This window comes from Electrona antarctica (assembly GCF_951216825.1).
Source record: "Electrona antarctica genome assembly, chromosome: 24".
Lineage (NCBI taxonomy): Eukaryota > Metazoa > Chordata > Actinopteri > Myctophiformes > Myctophidae > Electrona > Electrona antarctica.
In genome coordinates, this window is record NC_136803.1 from 5,205,171 (window position 1) to 5,221,793 (window position 16,623).

At 44.4% G+C, this 16,623-nt stretch overlaps 1 protein-coding gene across 2 annotated transcripts in view; it reads left to right on the plus strand.

Moving 5' to 3' along the window:
* The first annotated feature begins 8,119 nt into the window (after nt 1–8,119).
* Nucleotides 8,120–16,623, plus strand: part of LOC306917299 (vascular endothelial growth factor C-like) — a 47,781-nt gene continuing 39,277 nt past the window's right edge. For both annotated transcript variants that reach the window (XM_079495446.1, XM_079495447.1), the window contains exon 1: nt 8,120–9,478. In XM_079495446.1, coding sequence (XP_079351572.1) covers nt 9,368–9,478 — 111 coding nt within the window. In that variant the 5' untranslated portion in view covers nt 8,120–9,367. The remainder of the gene's footprint in view (nt 9,479–16,623) is intronic.

Here is a 16,623-nt window from a genome sequence, read left to right on the forward strand (position 1 = left end):
TAGGGTAGACCTATAATGTCTGTGATTCATATACTTCGTAAATTTTCATGTATCACAGGCATAGACCCCTTCCGTCCGCTCCTGGTTGAATTGAATTATGCACGGCAGTGGCGGAAGGTTCTTATAACAGCAGTGGGCACTCCACGTCTTTGGAATTATTTAATGGGCGAGTACAACAGTTATCACATGCCGCCATGTTGCGCCCGGACAGAAATTAACCCCCCCATCTCAGTTGTTGTGGCAGAAAGAAGACTCCGCTTTGCTGGACACTGCCACAGAGCAAAAGACCAGGTCATTTCGGATATTCTTCTGTGGAGACTACCCTGCCCATCAAGAGGAACATGACCTCTCACATTTCCAGATGTTCTGAGTAGGGACACAGGACTGACTGTGAATCAACTTGGTGTGGCGATGAGCAACAGAGACCAGTGGAAGCAGCTTGTGTCGCAGATCTCGAGGGCACTCGAAGGATGATGATGATGACTTTAACTAAATGTCCTTGTCATTACACTTCTCAGATAGCACCCATACTCACTCAGAAACTTGTTGAAATGTCTCTCACACCTGACTCTCTTCTCCTCCAGGGCAGGCTAGTGTGTTAGTTGACAGTCACATCCCATCTTGTCAGCTGGTTATGGTAGGAATACTGACTGAAAACCCAGCTTCGAACACACAAACATGCTGATACACACATCTCTGTTTTCACAAATCTCTCACTCTGACTGTTCCTTCCTGCTATTTATTTTTTAGACCCACCCCCTGTCAAACCTGTAATATGTTGACTAGAGTTGATTGACACCTGTCCTGTATGACATTGCTTTGTCTGGAACCATCTGCACTAGACGTAATAAATGTTGCGTCCAGCAGGTGTCAGTGTTGTGCTGTGTCTTACCTGTTTGTGAACTTGGGTTAGCTCTGCTCCAGGGGCCTGTTTCACGAAACTTGGATAAACTAATCCAGGATTTACACCAAAACCAACATTTATATAAATCAAATATATAATCCATTACCTTACTCTCTGCCTCTTCTCATCTCTGTCACTTTGAGACCATTGGTGTGAGAATCTCATTCGTATCAAGGCGCTGTATTCCGATGTCTTCTCTATCACTTAGTTGACACCATGTTCCGATCTTTCTCTTTTACCATCTTTCAGAGTTTCTCTTTCACCATGGGTGAGGTTTGAACTGACGCTATGAGGCATTCATCTTAACTACTGCACCACAGAGGTTCATACTTAATCTGTTCTCTTGCATGCTGTTAAGTGAAAGATTACAGGTACAGGTACAATTAAGAGCCAAGTAAAACTTGGAAAATTTTGATTTGAACGAAGAACCTTTTGATTGTTGGTTCTGTATCTTCACCACTACAGTTCATAATTGACCTAGTATTGTGCACGCTCTTCATTGAAAGATTAGATAATGGTAAGATCTGCTTATGGTAATGCAGATACAAACTTGTAAAAATGTCCTTGGTGGTTTTGAACCAAGAACATTGTGTTTGCAAGACCTGTATCTTAACCGCTGCACCACTGTGGTTCACACTCAACCTGTTCTCTTGTGTGCTGTTCATTAAAAGATTAGGTATGGGTAAAGACGAGCCAGGTACAAATTTGAAAAACTAATCCGTGCTGGTTTTGAACCCAAAACCTTTACTTAGGCCTCATTCACACGTACCAAACACCAATCAAGGAAATGTTTGGTCGTTTTTTTGGGCCACCACAATGCTTTTCCAATGGGAGTCACATGGTTTGACCAAACATTTTTGTTTGATGAGGGGGGAGGGCAGAACACCACCAGCAATTAGCAATCAAACACAAATGTTTGATCAAACCATGTGACTCCCATTGGAAAAGCATTGTGGTGGCCGAAAAAAACAAAAAAAAACGACCAAACATTGCTTGATTGGTGTTTGGTACGTGTGAATGAGGCCTCAGTGAACATTTTCACATATGCTTATTTAATTGACACTACATGACGCTACTGTACATAAACACGTGTCATAAATAGGTGTATACTATATTCAAGCATTTCCTATTTAAAAGCATTTGTGTTTTCTTTTCTCCCATTGGTTTCAGCCAAATGAGATATCGGCATATACCGGTAAGTGATCTTACACTAATTGCATATCTGTAATTTGACCTTTGGGATACACAAATAAAGTTGGTGTGTCCAAAAACATAGTTACAGCACTTTGGCTTTGTAGGGCAGTACGTATACAAGGCAGTGTATTTTGTTAGCTCATACTAACCTCAGTAACCTGTCTGTAGCTCATACTAACCTCAGTAACCTGTCTGTAGTTGTTAGCTCATACTAACCTCAGTAACCTGTCTGTAGTTGTTAGCTCATACTAACCTCAGTAACCTGTCTGTAGTTGTTAGCTCATACTAACCTCAGTAACCTGTCTGTAGTTGTTAGCTCATACTAACCTCAGTAACCTGTCTGTAGTTGTTAGCTCATACTAACCTCAGTAACCTGTCTGTAGTTGTTAGCTCATACTAACCTCAGTAACCTGTCTGTAGTTGTTAGCTCATACTAACCTCAGTAACCTGTCTGTAGTTGTTAGCTCATACTAACCTCAGTAACCTGTCTGTAGTTGTTAGCTCATACTAACCTCAGTAACCTGTCTGTAGTTGTTAGATCATACTAACCTCAGTAACCTGTCTGTAGTTGTTAGCTCATACTAACCTCAGTAACCTGTCTGTAGCTCATACTAACCTCAGTAACCTGTCTGTAGCTCATACTAACCTCAGTAACCTGTCTGTAGCTCATACTAACCTCATTAACCTGTCTGTAGCTCATACTAACCTCAGTAACCTGTCTGTAGCTCATACTAACCTCAGTAACCTGTCTGTAGCTCATACTAACCTCAGTAACCTGTCTGTAGCTCATACTAACCTCAGTAACCTGTCTGTAGCTCATACTAACCTCAGTAACCTGTCTGTAGCTCATACTAACCTCAGTAACCTGTCTGTAGTTGTTAGCTCATACTAACCTCAGTAACCTGTCTGTAGCTCATACTAACCTCAGTAACCTGTCTGTAGCTCATACTAACCTCATTAACCTGTCTGTAGCTCATACTAACCTCATTAACCTGTCTGTAGCTCATACTAACCTCATTAACCTGTCTGTAGGTCATACTAACCTCAGTAACCTGTCTGTAGCTCATACTAACCTCATTAACCTGTCTGTAGCTCATACTAACCTCATTAACCTGTCTGTAGCTCATACTAACCTCATTAACCTGTCTGTAGCTCATACTAACCTCATTAACCTGTCTGTAGGTTCAGAGCTGCCTGCACGTGCATGCTTGGTGAGAAAGTGCTGATGTTTTAACCCACACATTAAATTGCAGGCTATTTTCAATACCATCCGTCCCACATCAGAGTCAAACCTATAATCTGAAGCATAGCTGCTGATGCTTCACTAAGGCACTTATATCAGACAGAGGTAGTTTGATATTTTTGCTGGAAGCATATGTAATTCTGTATTTTATTCTAAGGCGCGATTCATACTCCTATTTTAGAGCCGAATAAAAGTCGGTTCGGCTCTGTAGAGCCTACAATGTGACGTCATTTGAGGTTCGGGGGGAACATTTCTGACGAGCCGAAATCATTTCGGCACTACAGCGGTAAAATAGGAGTATCGGCCCTATCGGCCCTACGGCACATTACAGTCAACAATACTACTAGTAGCCTAGTCGGTTATTAAGTGCAGAGTGTGCGTGTGCGTGCGCGCGAGCGTGCGTGCGTGCGTGCGTGCGTGCGTGTGTGTGCGTGCGTGCGTGTGCGTGTGCGTGTGCTAGGTTAAAGGTATTGCACTTTTGGGAAAAATCTGATAATCAACAATGGTAATAGAGACAAGAAATCCTGTCTAGGACTACAAGTTGTTTTGGGCCTGTGCCAAAGAATTGTCATGGACAGACAGGAGCCTACATACGAAAGGTTTATTGCAGGGACATTTCGGCGACCGAAAAGTACCTGCCCTTTTGGCTGTAAGTGAAGTCAGTGTGCAGCCAGGACTCTCTTTTTGCTTCTCAAAGTTTGTCTGCCTACTTCTACGCACCTGTCCTTTGAAGTAGATCTTTTTTTTGTATTATTATGCCAAGAAGTGCACCATCTATCATTCCCTATTCTAGGAGCTAGGAGCATTTGGTTCACACGATGAAATGGAGACAGCAATGAATGGAATGTGGAATTTGGTTACATGGATTTCAACACATAAAGCATAGTGCAAGCAGACACTTGCCACCCGCGTGCACGCACACGTGTGTCTTAAATCCCCCAGAATGGCTGGCTGTGATTGGCCAGAAAATCGGATGTTTTCTCATCCAAGCATTTCCCAGACACACCTCTTTGCTCCGTCTCGTCTGTAATTCTTCACTCACTCTCGCTTCCTGTCCCCAGCCCCCCCCCCCCCCCCCCCCCCCCCCATCTCCTCCTCTGTCTATCACCCTATATCAATTGGTTCCCAAACCTTTTTGGCCATGCACCCCCTGTTACCTCCCAACCTAACTGATGCACCCCCTGTTACCTCCCGACCTAACTGATGCACCCCCTGTTACCTCCCGACCTAGCTGATGCACCCCCTGTTACCTCCCGACCTAACTGATGCACCCCCTGTTACCTCCCGACCTAGCTGATGCACCCCCTGTTACCTCCCGACCTAACTGATGCACCCCCTGTTACCTCCCGACCTAGCTGATGCACCCCGTTACCTCCCGACCTAGCTGATGCACCCCCTGTTACCTCCCGACCTAACTGATGCACCCCCTGTTACCTCCCGACCTAACTGATGCACCCCCTGTTACCTCCCGACCTAACTGATGCACCCCCTGTTACCTCCCGACCTAGCTGATGCACCCCCTGTTACCTCCCGACCTAACTGATGCACCCCCTGTTACCTCCTGACCTAGCTGATGCACCCCCTGTTACCTCCTGACCTAACTGATGCACCCCGTTACCTCCCGGCCTAACTGATGCACCCCCTGTTACCTCCCGACCTAACTGATGCACCCCGTTACCTCCCGACCTAGCTGATGCACCCCCTGTTACCTCCCGACCTAACTGATGCACCCCCTGTTACCTCCCGACCTAACTGATGCACCCCCTGTTACCTCCCGACCTAACTGATGCACCCCCTGTTACCTCCCGACCTAACTGATGCACCCCCTGTTACCTCCCGACCTAACTGATGCACCCCGTTACCTCCCGGCCTAACTGATGCACCCCCTGTTACCTCCCGACCTAACTGATGCACCCCGTTACCTCCCGACCTAGCTGATGCACCCCCTGTTACCTCCCGACCTAACTGATGCACCCCCTGTTACCTCCCGGCGTTACTGATGCACCCCCTGTTACCTCCCGACCTAACTGATGCACCCCGTTACCTCCTGACCTAACTGATGCACCCCGTTACCTCCCGACCTAGCTGATGCACCCCCTGTTACCTCCTGACCTAACTGATGCACCCACTGTTACCTCCTGACCTAACTGATGCACCCCCTGTTACCTCCCGACCTAGCTGATGCACCCCGTTACCTCCTGACCTAGCTGATGCACCCCCTGTTACCTCCCGACCTAGCTGATGCACCCCCTGTTACCTCCTGACCTAACTGATGCACCCACTGTTACCTCCTGACCTAACTGATGCACCCCCTGTTACCTCCTGACCTAGCTGATGCACCCCGTTACCTCCCGACCTAACTGATGCACCCCGTTACCTCCCGACCTAGCTGATGCACCCCCTGTTACCTCCTGACCTAACTGATGCACCCCGTTACCTCCCGACCTAGCTGATGCACCCCCTGTTACCTCCTGACCTAGCTGATGCACCCCGTTACCTCCCGACCTAACTGATGCACCCTGTTACCTCCCGACCTAACTGATGCACCCCCTGTTACCTCCCGACCTAACTGATGCACCCCGTTACCTCCCGACCTAACTGATGCACCCCCTGTTACCTCCTGACCTAACTGATGCACCCCGTTACCTCCCGACCTAACTGATGCACCCCCTGTTACCTCCTGACCTAACTGATGCACCCCGTTACCTCCCGACCTAACTGATGCACCCCCTGTTACCCCCCACATGGAAATATAAATTGCATAAGCTATATAGTCATATATTTCCTTTTTATCCACATATATGAACCTGAATATTGCATAATATATGCAGCATAGGCTATATTCTGCATTACTTGCCATATATTGGCATACTATGTTAATATATTTAAAATAAAACCATAGCACCACCATTAGACTTTTCATGTCACGCACCCCCTAGAAGGCGCTCGCGCACCACAAGGGGTGCACGCACCACAGTTTGAAAACCACTGCCCTATATCGTTTATGTCACAGCTCTCTCAGTAACCACCTTGCCCCTAGACACCACGACAGAGACAGAGTGAGTCAAGTCATTCACACAAGCTGGTGACACACACACACACACCGGTTTGCAAGGACCAGTCCGCACACACACATCCGAGGATGTTCATTTGGCCTCGTCTTCAAGGACGGCTAGTATCGGTTCAAGGGCCGCATACTGGGCAAATTACACCAAATGTCTTTGCCATAAATAGCCTATTTAGCATTTTGTTGTGAGCTTGTAGATCTGATAGTTATGCATGTTCACCCCGGAGTAAGGACAGTAGGGTTAAAAAAAGTATTGTGTTATTTTAAGTACCAAAAATAACACGTCTACATCCTTGTAAATCGGCTATTTTCTCTATTCGTCATAGTATTCTGTAGGCAGGGCGAGGGTTGGAGTTACTGTTAGGGAAGTACATCTAGCAGGGAATCAGTCACAGTTCCTCACAGACATAGTAGTAGTGCACACACCTGTGTTTGTGCGCACCTGTGTGCACGTTTCCCTAACTGCGACATACAAACCTACATACACACACACACACAACCCCCTAGGGCAGTGGAATCACTGAGGTATGTAAGGTCTCGTCTTGGTTTCGGGGCTGTGAATAGTACGCACACACATACACACATACACACATACACACATACACACACACACACACACGCACGCACACAGCCTACCCAGAAAATGTTAAATTTTTACACCCAGAGTTAAACCAATACTGAGCATTTTACTGTGTGTAATCCATCGGGGGGGGAGGGGGGGGGGGGGGGGGGTTGATCAAAGGACCACCCCAGGGAGAAGCAAGGAAGAGAGCTCCAGTTTCTAGACATCACACTGGGCCGGCCACCCACCCACTGACACGCACACGCACGCACACACACACACACGCGCATGCACACACACACACACGCGCATGCACACACACACACACACACACACACACACACACACACACACACACACACACACACACACACACATACATACACACGCACGCACGCACGCACACACACACACACGCACGTGCACACAGAGCGATAAGAAGAACATACTGGGAGCTATAGGAAGTACACAGACTGGCTTTTGATAAAAGGCTGATTGTGTGTGTGTGTGTGTGTGTGTGTGTGTGTGTGTGTGTGTGTGTGTGTGTGTGTGTGTGTGTGTGTGTGTGTGTGTGTGTGTGTGTGTGTGTGTGTGTGTGTGTGTGTGTGTGTGTGTGTGTGTGTGTGTGTGTGGGGGGGGGGGCACTGTTCACATTAATTTGGTTAAACTCAGACATTGGCAAATACATATAACTATACTGTATGCTTTGATAGTAACCTCAATGTATAAATAAGCTCAACACAAATCTGAGTTTCAGAGCTTAGATAACAAGGTCCGTCCGACTCGCACGCACGCACGCACACACGCACACGCACGCACACACACACACACACACTCTCTCTCCCCATCAGGTAAACAGTAGCAATACCTTTGACATATACAGACTACAGTACTACTGTGTGTGTGTGTGTGTGTGTGTGTGTGTGTGTGTGTGTGTGTGTGTGTGTGTGTGTGTGTGTGTGTGTGTGTGTGTGCTTGCAGTCACACACATTCACAGCAGCTCCTCCCATTCATAGAGTGAGGGAAGGACAGCAGGGAGAGACAGAGAGAGAGCGAGAGAGAGAGAGAGAGAGAGAGAGAGAGAGAGAGAGAGAGAGAGAGAGAGAGAGAGAGAGAGAGACCACGTCAGTACAGAGCTGTGTTCACACATGTAGAAACATCTCAGTCCGCAATCCACTCCTTCATTCAGCCCACCGGGACAGAGATTTATTTGGACTTATTGGACGCATCCCTCCCTCTTTCTTTCTCTCTCTTTCGCTCCCCTCGGACACGGCACGCACTGAAGACTAAGCAAGGAAGCCGTTTGGTACATTTACAGTTCTTCTTGTGCAGGTTTATTTGAAATAAACTCTTGTAGCTCTGCATACCTGCTCTCTCTCTCTCTCTCTCTCTCTCTCTCCCTCTCTCTCTCTCTCTCTCTCTCTCTCTGAGATCAAAGTACCCCAACAGTAGGTTAGGATGGATTTACAATGTGGGACAAAACTGTGCTCCATCCTTAAGACGCAGCATGTTTTAAAGAGTGCCTGAATGAAAAACGCAGTCTTCTGAAGGAAACAACAACTTAAGAAAACGAGAGAGAGAGAAGAGTGGAGTGACCGTGAGAAACAGAGGGAAGGAGAGAGTAAAGAAGACATCTGTGTGAGAGGAGAGAGGACAGAGGAGAGAGGACAGAGGAGAGAGGACAGAGGAGAGAGGACACAAAATAAAGAGATAAAGCGTGAAGAAAGTCAGACACGGATAAAACAAAGGACAAGCGCTGGAAAAACAGATTATGAAGGCATTCGGGATGACAACACTCCACCACAGACTCAGATTGAAGAGTTCCTGTTTCAAATGCAAGGTCATTTGACTTGCATTAAAACTGGACCAGCTGCCTGCCGACAGGAAATGTACTTAATTGTGGGTCTTTTTCCTTTCTCGTGACAGTTATTTATGTTTTGTTTTTTGTTTTTAACCAATTTAGCAGCGAAGCACCGCTCTACTACCCGACACACAACAACCCTCACTGGCTCTGGCGGCGAGCGAAAGTTTGCAGAATAAGGATGGAGTGAGACTGAAAAGAGGACGAGGGATACATTTCTATGAAGAGAGGACCGAGAGGAAACGCTGCGTCTTTGAACACAAGAAATCAAAGAGGATTATATTTTTGTTTTGTCAAAATGTTTTGCTTAATAACTTGCCTTTTGGTAATAAGCCTCGTCCTCCCGGGCCTCAAAACCAAGTATGTTCCCGGCTAGCAGGAAGACATGAGACGGAGAAGAGAAGACCGAAGCGGACCCAGTTACAGCTCTTCTTACTCCCACCGTGCTTTACGCCTCTCTTCCCCATCATCACCTCTCTCTGCATCCCTGATCAATCGTTACGCTGCCTTCCTCCTCTCCCCGCTCTCTTCCCACTATGTGGATACTAGCCGTGTTCCTATGGATTCTCAAAGTCAGTCATTTGTGCTTCGGACAGGAGGAGTATAAGGAATATTACGAGACTGGAGACAACATGCAGGGCACTGAGGTAAACCTTCCGTATTCTTTAATACAGTGATTCTCAACGTTTACCACTGGTGGTACTTGAGGATTGATTGATTGATTGATTGAAATATTTATTAACAGTTTGCAGAATTACAGTACATTTCAAGCACAAACTCAATACAAAGGCTGTTAACTGTGAGTGGACGACCCAATTAAGCATTACACTTGTTTACAAGAGGGTCCACCATGTTCAATTCATCAAAACATTTAGAGACGTACATATAGACACTTCTATAGACAAAGAACAGAACAGGAATTCATCATAATGGAGGTAAAAAGGGAAAAGAAACATATACAGTGAGGGGAAAAGGGGGGGGGGGAATGGGGGTGGATTCAGATTTTACGGGGGCCAGTTTCGAATTGCAGCCGTCTGTAGGTGCCCTTTGAGAGCGGTTTTGAAGGAGTCAAGGGATTCGCATGTCTTAATGACTGTTGGTAGGGCGTTCCACATTTTGGTGGCATAGGAGCGAAAATAATTTAGTCCCTTGTTTGTGCCGAATCTGGGTTGTACATGGTTCGTTGCACTCCCTCTGGTGTTGTGGGTGTGGACTTCGTTAACATTAAGGAAGTATCTAGACAGGTACATGGGTACAGAGGTACATAGAGTCGTCGCCCCAAAAAATAACAAAAAAGACGAAAGTGGAATGAAAAATGTATATTACTACAGGTAGTTCTTCTGACCAAGCAATTGGTTAACTTGAAATATAGGCACTCCAACCATGATGCAATGAGCATGACAGTACACCTAGCTGTTAAATTAATAGAAGATTTGAGAACGGAATCGGATGAATCAAATTAGAAATCAGTTGCGATGATTAGACTGATTCTCATCAGAGCAGCAGCATTATTGAATAAATTAAATTTCCCTCCTGTGTTAATAAGCCTATCTCACAGAATTTCCCCGCCCCCCTAAATACGCCCCCTTTCTGGGCTAGTGGCGATAGCGTGACGTCACTCCATAGACACTACATGTTAACAGAGGTAATTTAAGAAGTCTACAACTTTTGTTTTCTCAAGGTAAGGTTTGTTCTATCTGTTCGACCTGATTTACCATCTTGTTTGCTTCATAATAATATTGGTCTGTCACATTTTTACATTAGAAAATGTACTTAGATTCTCCAGAGAAAAAAACGTGTAAATGCTCATGTTAATGACACCACTATTTACCGGAAGTGGGCGTGGAAAGCGGGCTGTGAGATAGGCCTATTGTGCATAGCTGAATAGGATGGGGGCAGGTCTACGCTCCTGTATTTTAACATCAGTTATTCAAAAGTAGAACAAGGTTGAGAACCACTGCTTTAATACATTTAGGATTAAATGACGTCGAAATACAAAAAAAGTCTTCTGAAAGAATATATATTCAAAGATTTGTGCCGTATTTTTACGATTTTTCAAAAATAGCAGACCTACAAGCTCATAGCGCGCCACTCGGTGGCGCGCTATGAGCTTGTAGATCTGCTATTTTTCAATAACTAAAGTATAACATAATGCTAGTTAAAACACCAAAAGGGGTTAATACATTTCACACTGCATGATGCATTCACTTGAAAATAGGCCAGCCAATTCCACCACAAACCTTTGAACGCTACAGTAGCATATTTACAGTCTATAATTCTGTCTCGTAAAATTTGAGAAGAGGAAGCTGTCATTATGCTCCGCAGACCGGAAGGGTAACTCAACCAATCACGGTGCAGTGTTCATAAAAATATTAATATATCTCTAAAATTCTTTTTTTCCCCCTCCTCCTCCCTTCAATTTTGTTAAGCAGCTAAACTAGGCTTTGACTCATTTGGTTTTCCAGTAGGAGTTAATTATGCAACTGCACTGGCGAAACGGAAGTTTCAACAACTAGTTGAAACCTACTAGTTGTCTACTCATTGTCAGTGGTGGGAAGTAACTAAGTAGGCTACATTTACTTACTCAAGTACTGTACTTGAGTACGATTTTGTACTTTACTTAAAGGTATATTCAGTGATTTCACTTAATTCAAATATCACTTATTTTTTGGACAATCCTCCCTACTATAAAGTGTGCTGACCATACAAGGAGTTCCTCCCTGGGGTCAAAAAACCCTAGTTTCGGTTTTGGCTTTGGGTGGCAAAGCCGTCATCCAATCAGGATGAGAGGGGCCTTCCTCCAATCATGATCGAGTGGGGCGGGCCTTGGTGCACGTGCTGTTGGTCTGTTGTACTTCCCCCACTGTAGAGCGTGTGCATGTGCACATCTTGTTACCGGGGCGGACCAGAGTTTTTTCCAAATCACCCAAATCACTGAATGCTCCTTTAAAGATGGAGTGCCATGATTTTTTTACACCCTAAAACATGATCATCAGGTCTTTAAGTATTTCCAATTTCCAATACTACTCACTCAATACATCTCAGAGGCAAATATTGTACTTTTATTTTATTTTAAAACTTTAGTTATTATTATTACAAAACATGTATTACCCACTTCAGCCCAGCCCTATATACATCGCGGCCATTTGAAAGTAGCCGACCTACAAGCTCACAATGCGACATTGAAATGGGACATTCTGCGTAGTGAGTACTTTCTACTTTTGGTACTTTAAGTACATTTTGACACCAATACTTTTGTACTTTTAGTACATTTTGAATTCCTGACTTTTACTTGTAACGGAGTAGTTCTACATTGCAGTATTAACACTTTTACTTAACCCATTCTGGGCGGGAACCCCTTTTGGTGTTCTAAACATTATGTTATAATTTAGCTATTGAAAAATAGCAGGCGCTACGAGCTTGTAGATCTGCTATTTTTGAAAAACAGTGAAAAATGTCCCTCACATCTTTGAATATATATTCTTTCAGAGTTTCAGTTTTAAACTCAAATCTTGGAACTACATATTTTCAGATGGGGGTCGGCGGCATATTACATATAATGTTTGGGGTCCTTGACATGAAATATTGAGAACCACTGATGTAGAAACATGAGGTTTTTCAGAAAAAATTACATTTAAAAAAAATACATTTTTTAATGTTTTTCAGGCCTAAATGGGTTAAGTAAAGCAACCACTGCTCATCATCAGGGCTACTGAAGAGCAGACTGTTCAGACTGAAGAGCAGACTGTTCAGACTGAAGAGCAGACTGTTCAGACTGTTCAGCAGACTGTTCAGGCGGAAGCATTTGAAAATTGTGTCTCAAGATGACAGACGACACTAGCCTGATTGTCAGACTCTGAGAGTGTGCGCTCAGTCGAGTGGGCGGGGTCTATGGGCTGGAAACCAGGCTAAGACGACACAGCAGAGTGTTAGCAATAGCAGTTGAAAGCTGTGAGGATCCAGACCTTTTGACAGCCGGTTTTAAGACCATTAGACAGACTCATTCATTTAAAAGGATCCCTGGCTGATAAGATAAATATGCCTTAAAACATTATACTGCCCTCTATAACTAAAATTAAAAATTAAAAACATATTAAATATTTTTTTGAGTGGTGTAAACCACTCCTACAACTGGCTTTTGTGTGCATAATAATTTCTGACGTAATTAAATCACACCCGGGTGAACTGGATGACTGTAGCAACCATGGTCATTTTCTCTGCACAAAAAAAGCCAGTTGTGAAATCACATCCAGGTGTGATTTCATTACGTCAGATCAGAGCTGATCAGGGTATATAATACCTTACCTTATATAATACCTCACATCGGACAAAAACTCCAGGTGAATCAACCTTACACCACTCAGTTCACACGGGTGTGATTTTTTCTTTCATAAATAGAGAATCTTTCACTCAATAGGAACTGCTCCTGTCGCAAGTTGATGATGTCATATGTCCATGTGTGGTCCAGCCCTATGGAATATATGGAATGCAATTGCTAATAGAAAAGTATTTAAAATATTGCTTTGATGGTAAATGGTGCATTTATATAGCGCCTTTATCCAAGGTGCTTTAAAGAGATTGTGCATTACATTCACCCATTCACACACACATTCATACACCGATGGCGGTGGAAACCATGCAAGGCACCAACCAGCACATCAGGAGTAATTAGGGGTTCAGTGTCTTGCTCAAGGACACTTCGACACCAACTCTGGGGGAGCCCGGGTTCAAACTGGCAACCTTGCGGTTGCCATCCAGCCACACTACCCCTGAGCTACTTGATGCTCATATTTTCCTTAGGAAGTATTAAGTTGTTTTTTTATTAGCATATGCATTCCATACATTCCATAGGGCTAGACCAGAGCCATAGAGTAAGACAGTTACGACATTGAGGGGGCAGAAAACTGAGCGCTGTTCATGCAGCCTGAACTGGGACAAGCTGGAGTTTGAAATACATTGTTTTCAACGAGGGCGGCGCAAATAAAAGCAATTTTAGGCATGTGTGCAACATGACAACTGTTTTAAAGTAGTGTACAGTGACAATTAAAGCCTATGTAATGTTTATGTTGTACTATTACTAAAAAACAATCTAAAATAAAGGGATTTAAGATCATTAAAGCTGGGCTGTTGCCTGAGTCCAATGCATTTCTGCCAACTTCCGGTCCAGGAATGCTCTTCGCCAATAGAATATGTAGAAGAGCCACCATTGGACTGAAGCCCCATGAAGTGAACGGAGTTGTCAGAACTCTGTCTTAGGCCTGACTCGCACCTTCGCAACAGATTGATGTATAGCTGATGCATGAGACTTATTGACTGATGCAAGCTCACAATGCATTTCCAATGGGAGTCACATGGTTTGACACAACATTTGTGTTGTATGAGGGGGTGGGGGGCAGTCGAAACACAGCCGAAAGCCGTACAACACAAATGTTGTGTCAAACCATGTGACTTCCATTGGAAATGCATTGCGAGCTTGCATCAGTAAACAAGTCTCATGCATCTAGCATCCAACAATGTTGTATTCTAGATGCGAAGGTGTGAGTCAGGCCTTACTCTATGGCTCTGGGCTAGACCATCTGGACTTATGACATCATCAACTTGCGACAGGTGTAGTTCCTATTGAGTGAAAGACCTTTTTATTTATGAAAGAAATAAAATATTTAAAGGTGTTTTTATGTTTTTATTTTAGTTGTCTTATTAAACAAATATTTAAAATAGCAGAACAACTTTTCATACCCATCTTCATATAATTGGTCCTTACTAGTGATGGGAGATTAATCGGCAAACACATCGGTATTGGCCGAAAACCAATTAATCAGTAATCGGTAAAATAATAATTCATTCATTCATTAATTTTATTATAATTATGTTGAAAAATTAATTTAAAAAAGCCTGAAAAAGTCTTATAAATAAAGAGGCATTGCTTTTTTCAAATTCAGCCTTTTTTCAGAATGGCCAAAATAATTATATTTTTTAAATACAATATCGACATCGGTTATATCGGTTATCAGCCATAATGGCAATTAATTATATCGGATATCGATATCGGCCAAATTGTTTCATCGGCACATCCCTAGTCCTTACCAATGCTCATGATAACAATTTCTTTCTACTCTGCCTGAAACCTAACCCGACTCCGCCAGATGGGGCAGCAGAGAGTACACTGGGTAACCCAGTGTACTCTCTGCTGCCGGGTTAACGGTGCCGGAGATTAGCTGTTCACAGACGTACGGACGGACACACACACACACGGACACACGGACACACGGACGGACGGAGTGCAAAACATACTCTCTCCCCATGCCTTCGGCCTGGTGGAGACAATAATAATAATATAAATATAAATGCACCAAGTCTCTGTGTGTCCGTCTGTACATCTGTAAATTGTAATCCACGTAACTTGAGAACTGTTCGCCCCACGACTTCAAATTCGACACACGCGTTCCTCCACCCCACCACAGGGGGTGCAGTGCCCCGGTGCCGAGTCGGTCGGACCCACGGTTGTACAGAACCGCCACAAAAGGCCTCTGCCCGGGCCCTGGACAGGGCCACTGGTCAGTGTCCATATATGGAGCTGGCCTGTTCTGACATCATTCTGACGTCATATCTGGGTGGGGCATGCATTTCCAACTTGCATCGTTCCAAGTAGGCCAGTGCCCAACGGGCACCGCTGTAGAGGCCCCACGGGCACCGCTCTAGTAATTAATAATAATAGACCATGCAATACTGTATACAGTAAATGAAGGTATAAGTAAGTAGCCTTGCTGAGCCATGAGGCCCATAGGGCAGGAGCCTATCTCCTGTTTCTGTAGCGTGAGGCAGCTTGATGTACAAGTACACCCCCTGGACATGACGCTAGTATGTCACAGGGACTTACCCCCAATCCAACCCTTGATGCCGAGTGTCAAGCAGGGAGGCATTGGGTCCCATTTTTACAGTCTTTGGTATGACCCGGCCGGGGATTGAACCCCAACCTCCCAGTCTCAGGGCGGACACTCTAACCACAAGGCCACTGAGCTGGTAAATGAAGGTATGCTTTCCAGAAAACAATAGCCAAACTTTGTTATTAAACGTGACATTTTAGAATAAGAAGTTAGATTTGTCTAGGGGTTTCCACTAATCCACAGTTAATCCATGCTTCTCTGTGAGTATGTCTCTTTGGAACACTGACAGAAGCCAGATTCTGGAGTATCATGATGTCAGCCTTGGTTCATTTATAGCTTAACGGGCGGGAACCCCTTTTGGTGTTAGCATTATGTTATGCTTTAGCTATTGAAAAATAGCAGATCTACAAGCTCATAGCGCGCCACCGAGTGTAGGTCTGCTATTTTTGAAAAATCGAAGAACGACTGACATAGAAACATAGCTTTTTCAGAAAACTGTCAGGATGTAGAAGACATTTTTAGAATCTGATCTCAGGTCAAAATGGGTTAATTGATCAGATTTCCTTACACCAATGAATGTAACCCAGGTGGAGTTGTGGACCTAATGGTCCATATTTGCAGTACACTAATAAAAGTAAAATTAACACTTAGCAGCGCTGTGTATATCAACAACATGAATGTTTTTCTGTCGATGATGAAGAATATCTGCTTTGTTAAAGGACCACTTCACCACTTTTCAACTTATCTTCCTATAATTGGTCCTAACTAATGTTCATGATAAAATACCACAATTTCTTCCTACTCAGTCTGTGTCTCATAGGAAGGCTGTGGGCAGTTCAGAAACCCGTCCACCAGTGACATCATCGATGGTGAATCCAAGCTAATAGAAACGGCAGGCTTACTTTTCC